This window comes from Cyprinodon variegatus, unplaced genomic scaffold, assembly GCF_000732505.1.
Source record: "Cyprinodon variegatus isolate N-32 unplaced genomic scaffold, C_variegatus-1.0 Scaffold2395, whole genome shotgun sequence".
NCBI lineage: Eukaryota > Metazoa > Chordata > Actinopteri > Cyprinodontiformes > Cyprinodontidae > Cyprinodon > Cyprinodon variegatus.
Genome location: NW_015152848.1, coordinates 9,357 through 14,679, shown reverse-complemented (window position 1 = coordinate 14,679; position 5,323 = coordinate 9,357). Strand labels below are relative to the sequence as shown.

At 43.2% G+C, this 5,323-nt stretch overlaps 1 protein-coding gene across 1 annotated transcript in view; it reads left to right on the top strand.

Moving 5' to 3' along the window:
- Nucleotides 1-4,251, top strand: part of LOC107080835 (RNA/RNP complex-1-interacting phosphatase-like) — a 13,106-nt gene extending 8,855 nt beyond the window's left edge. Inside the window, exon 4 of the mRNA XM_015369038.1 lies at nt 4,069-4,251. Within this exon, the coding sequence (XP_015224524.1) occupies nt 4,069-4,236 (168 nt within the window). The 3' untranslated portion in view covers nt 4,237-4,251. The remainder of the gene's footprint in view (nt 1-4,068) is intronic.
- The last annotated feature ends 1,072 nt before the right edge of the window (nt 4,252-5,323 follow it).

The following is a 5,323-nucleotide window of genomic DNA, read 5'->3' as shown; positions in this document are numbered from 1 at the left end:
AACAAAGCTTTGTTTTTTGTTTAGAAAACATGCAAATCGAAATGGATGAACGGGTCCCCCCCTTTGGAATGGGGGTCGTTTGGCTTCTTTGTTAGCCTGCAATGCCCCATACCTGTCTATGTCTCTGAAATGGGGGTCGTTAAAGGGAATTGTTGGCCTGGCTGAACAGGCGAGGTCTTCTGTTCTCCTGTAAAGGGGTGGGGCTGCGATGATAGCGGGAAGGAATCAACTCTATTGCTGCATTGAAGGTTTTTGAAAGGTGAGTCCCCCCCAGCCCACCCCCCACCCCTCCCCGGTTGAAGGTTGGTTTTTCTTTCTTAACATAGATTGCTTCCTTCACGCCCCTCTCAAACCACCTGTCTTCTTTGTCCAAAATGTGAACATTCTAGTCCTCCAAAGAATGTCCTTTGTCCATCAGGTGTAGATGTACCGCAGAGTCTGTCCAGAGGAGGGCGCTCTTCTGTGTTGGGCAATGCGTCTGTGCAGAGTTTGTTTGGTTTCTCCAATATAAAGATCAGAGCATTCCTCACTGCGTTGACCTGCAGACACCACTCTACTCAGAATAAGTCTGGAGGTTTGGTCTTTAGGATGAACTAGTCTCTGTAACTTTCTTGTTTGGTCTGAAATGTTCTGGGATTTAATGTTTGAAGAAAATCCTCTTGAGTTTTTCAGAGACTCCAGCAACATATGGAATGGTGATGTGACAAGCGCCTAGTTTGGGTATCCACAGGTTTGGAGAGCATCTTGGATGTGTTTCTCTTCTTTTTGCTTCCCTGCTGTTTTAGACAGGACATGCTCTTCAATCAATCTTTATTGTCAACTACAATTTACATTGCAATCGAAATTTAGGCCATTAGTGCCGCAGAACGCTGCCAGTAGCGCATTCTTATGGCCTCCCAGGTCCCGGGCGGTACCCTATAGCGCCGCCTGTATCTCTGTGGAAAGGTAGGAGCCACATTGGGGAAGAGAGGGGATAAAAGCAAGCAAATTTTACATTTTATTGATTGAGCGTCATGTCTGCTAGGAAGGTTGTTGGTGGTGGGCGTGAACGCAGGGAGGATCCATCACTCTCACCTTCTGGCTCACCCTATGATGGGGATGAAGTCTGGAGGAGAACTGACGGTTTCCTCCTGTGAACCCCCTTTATACCAAAACGCTGCCAATACGCCATTATACAGTAGCTGGAAGGTAGAAACACGTTCAGCGCTCGTCTGGAACACGTCAGATACCTTGATATGCGTTGGAGAGAAGTTCTGGATAAGTTACGCAGAAGTTACTCAGAGGTTTAGGATAAGCTAGACGCCACGACTGATGAGGAAATGACACTGAACGGATGTCAACCATCAGATAACTGACCTGGAACTGATGGCAGACGCTTACATACGGTACTCCATACATGTACTCAACCGTATGTCAGTGTGTGCCAGCGTGTTTCATCGCGCTCATAACTAAAACAAAACGTACCCCTAACTTATCCAACTTATGGCAGTGTTTTTGCCTGATTTTCCGTACATCAGGCAGACGCTGGTCTGAATCATCAAGGTGAGACGGGGGCTTTAACCTGCAACTCCTTTATTTCATCTTCACACTGCACTAGTAGCGCATCGTTGATTGCTCATGTTTCCACTGCTGCAGTGGGAAATAGGGATGTGGAAAAAAATCTATTTGGCGATATATCGTGATATTCTGCTGCCCAATATAATATCCATCTTTTGGTTCCTAATATGTATTTTCAGAAAATAAAAACAAAAAAGTTTTTACGTAAAACAATAAGGGTAAATTGGACTACCTGTGCACCGCCACTATGGGAGATGGCGCTATGGAGCCTTTTCACTGTACAGCAACATCATCTCTGTAGTTGAAGCAGTCACAGTGGAAGACGTGAACTGACTCAAACTCCAAACAACATGGATTCTGATGAACATATGCAGCACTTGATTTATTTTGATTGCTGGGTAAAATATTGCTATATATAGTGATATCGCAATATTGTCATAAACTTGCAAGCCAGTATGCCAGTACTCACCCCAGTAGGAAAACACAGTCAGAGTGGCGGCGGACAAAGTTGAGGTTTTAAAGCAACGGCTGGTAAATGGTTAGAGGACGGTACGTTTTACAGATGGAGCTGCTCATTTAATCATTGTTGTATTCAAGCCGGGGATGTAGCTTGAACCTGTTAGCCTGAAGCGTATCTTTGGGTTGCTTAGTGATGTTGACGCCTGAAGGATCAGCGGTATGTGGGTCAATCCTGACATCACTGGGTCCGGCGTCGCTTTTGATTTGTGTTTTTCTACAAGCTGTTCATCTGATATGTTTTAGCCAGAGATCCATGTTTGGGATATTTTATAGGTTAAAGATATTAAACCTGATAAGGTTTAATATCTGGTTTGCTAGCAAAGAGCTACACTGTTCTCTAAGAAGAGAAGAAGAAATGCGCGCACCACTGAGTAGCGGAGAATTCGTCTAAATCTAAAAACGTCCACATTAGTAGCTACATGTTACCCTGATTTTTATAAGGGGGGATTTCCCGCTTATATAAAACAGATTCGCAGGGAAGGATCAGATAATGCGATATTCCTACAATCCTGCTGTGAATTTCAGGCCCTGCAGTCAGAGGAACCGGACTTTGGCTCAGTTTTTCTCAAGGTATTTCGTCTCTTATCCTGGAGTCTCTCATTCTGTTGTCTCACAGTAGAAACACCTCAAAGCGCTGATGTTCCTGAGCAGCATGGAGGTTCTTCCTCTTCGTTCCCACTGGTCCTTCTCCTGGGTCCCTGTTTGTTGGTGCGGGTTCGCCATCTGATTGGAATCGGGATTAGACTGTTTGATCTTCAGAGAAACAGGACTACACTGAAAAAACAGGTGAAGCCCCAACATCTATAAACAAAGGTGTTGATGGCAGCAGCACAGCTGATATTTCTCTCCAGGATGGAGTCACAGCCAAACAGGAACAGACCAGATGAAGCTACTATGAGAAAAAGCAGAGAGAGCAGAACGTTAGAGATTGAACTAACAGATTCTGCAGAGTGGGACAATAGAGATAGAATGAAGCAGAATGATGAAAAAGGGGTCCCTATGTCCTCCAGCAGTCTAAGCCTATAGCAGCAGAACTATAGAGATAGCTCAGGATAACCTGAGCCACTCTAACTAGAAGCTTTATCAAAAAGGAAAGTTTTAAGCCTAGCCTTAAAAGTAGACAGGGTGTCTGCCTCACGGACTAAAACTGGTAGTTGGTTCCACAGGAGAGGAGCCTGATAACTAAAAGATCTGTGATGCTTTTCTGTTGGAACAAAGATGGCTTCCTTCATGCCTCTTTCAAACCATCTTTCCTCTCTGCTTTGGTCGTTACTAAAAAAGATTCAGTTGGTTTAAAGTTTGATTTTGAGTAAAGCGGAAACAATTTATCGGATTAATCACAATTAATACATTTTTGAAATAATCGTTGCCTAATTTAGTAATTAATTAATCATTTACTGGATGTTCAGAAACCTTAAAACATGCCTTTAGCTGAAAAAGCAAGTTAGAGCAGGAATTATACCAAGATTGAAAAAGAGTTTATAAAAATGTTGCCTTTAAGGTGAAAAAAGTTCTGGTCTTTCAATCTGAACGTTTTAGTTTCACCTGGTTTAATTTTATAAACTGTCTTCTTTAAGGAATCTGAGTATGAAACATAGTCTTAAACGTAAAACCAATCAACAGATTAATCAATTTGCTAAATATATTCGTTAATTGCAGCGCTAGTTTTAAGTATCTTTGAATTTAGAAAATCCAGACTCCGTTTTAGCAAACAGGAGAAGGCCTCTGAGGTTCAGTCAAAGCTCACTTTTAAACCCAACCTTTTCTTAATTGTAATATTGTTACTGTTTATATTTCTAATAATGTGTGCAATATATTTCAGCATAATGAAAAACTTTTCTTTCTTTTTATTTATTTATTTTTCTGCTGGGTTTTCTCTAATTTTCCTTCTTCCTATCATGCGATTATCAATCGTGAGCCAGAAAGTTTCCGACCAGCAGGATTGAGGTGGAACAAGTCGGTAAAACCTTTTCCTCCTGTCCTCCGGTGCAGGACCTTCCACAGTCGCTGCTGTTTGTCAAGATCTTCACGGCGGGACATGAGGTTCCCAGCGACGCCACCATCCTGAGCTTCAAGCGTGCCGTGCGCCGCTTCCTCCGGGACAACGAGGACAATGGTGAGGGGAGGAGCCAGCAGAGGAGGGACGAAACGCAGCAGTGAAAGAAAGAACGACCACTGATCTCTATTTATCCCCTGATTACTGATCGCCCGTTGGTACTACGGGGTTGAAGTGAAGCCACCGGCCGCCATATTGGTACTCCCTAGTTAGACTGGTCGCAGTGTAAACAATCTATGCGCTACAGCATCAAACAACGATGATGTTCTCATTTTCAGGGGCACTTAAGACTTTTAAAATAAAGACAAATTAATTACTTTAAGAGACACTGGCTGTTTCATAGCATCAGTCGATTACTGTGACGTATTTCATTTCCATTTTCCATCGCTCTTATCCCAAGCGGTGCCTATCTGCAGCTGTCAGTGGGTGAGAAGCGGGGTCCACCCTGGACAGATCTCCAGCCCATCGCAGGGCAACACAGAGACACACAGGACAAAGCCAGTTAACCTAACAGTCATGTTTCTGGACTGTGGGAGGAAGCTGGAGTACCCAGAGAGAACCCAGCATGCTCAGGGAGAACATGCTAACTCCATGCAGAAAGACTCCAGACCTTCTTGCTGCAAGGCAGCAGTGCTACCCACTGATCAGCCCAAACTTTACCTTGTCAAATAAATTGGTTCATCACATTGCATAGAAAAAACAACGCTGGAATTTTACCCATATGTTAAATGTTTGAGTTGAGTTGTTGTTTTCCATAAATATAAAATGTAATATTTTTTTTCAACTGAGAAATACAACAAACTCTACAAAAACTACAACATCATCCACTTCATACAGAATTCCTACATTAACATTTCACAGTGAATGACTTTCTATTTCCTCTACTTTCTATTTTCTAACGTTAGACCCAATGTCAGTGTCTTCCAGTCAGTCTGAGTTGCCAGACTAATGTTAGTCTGCAGACTAAACTATAGGATCCATCGGCTATAGATGGACTTATTGCTTAGTTCATCCACTGACTGGGAAATTATCTGGAATGTCTTCCTGCAGCCAGAAAACTGCTGGTTTCTGCACAGGGAGGCATTTTACTGCGCGTCTCCATGGGAGCAGGGAGTACCAATATGGCGGCCGGTGGCTTCTCTTTTGTCGGGCAATCAGCAATCCAGTGAATAAATAGCGATCAGTGAGAAC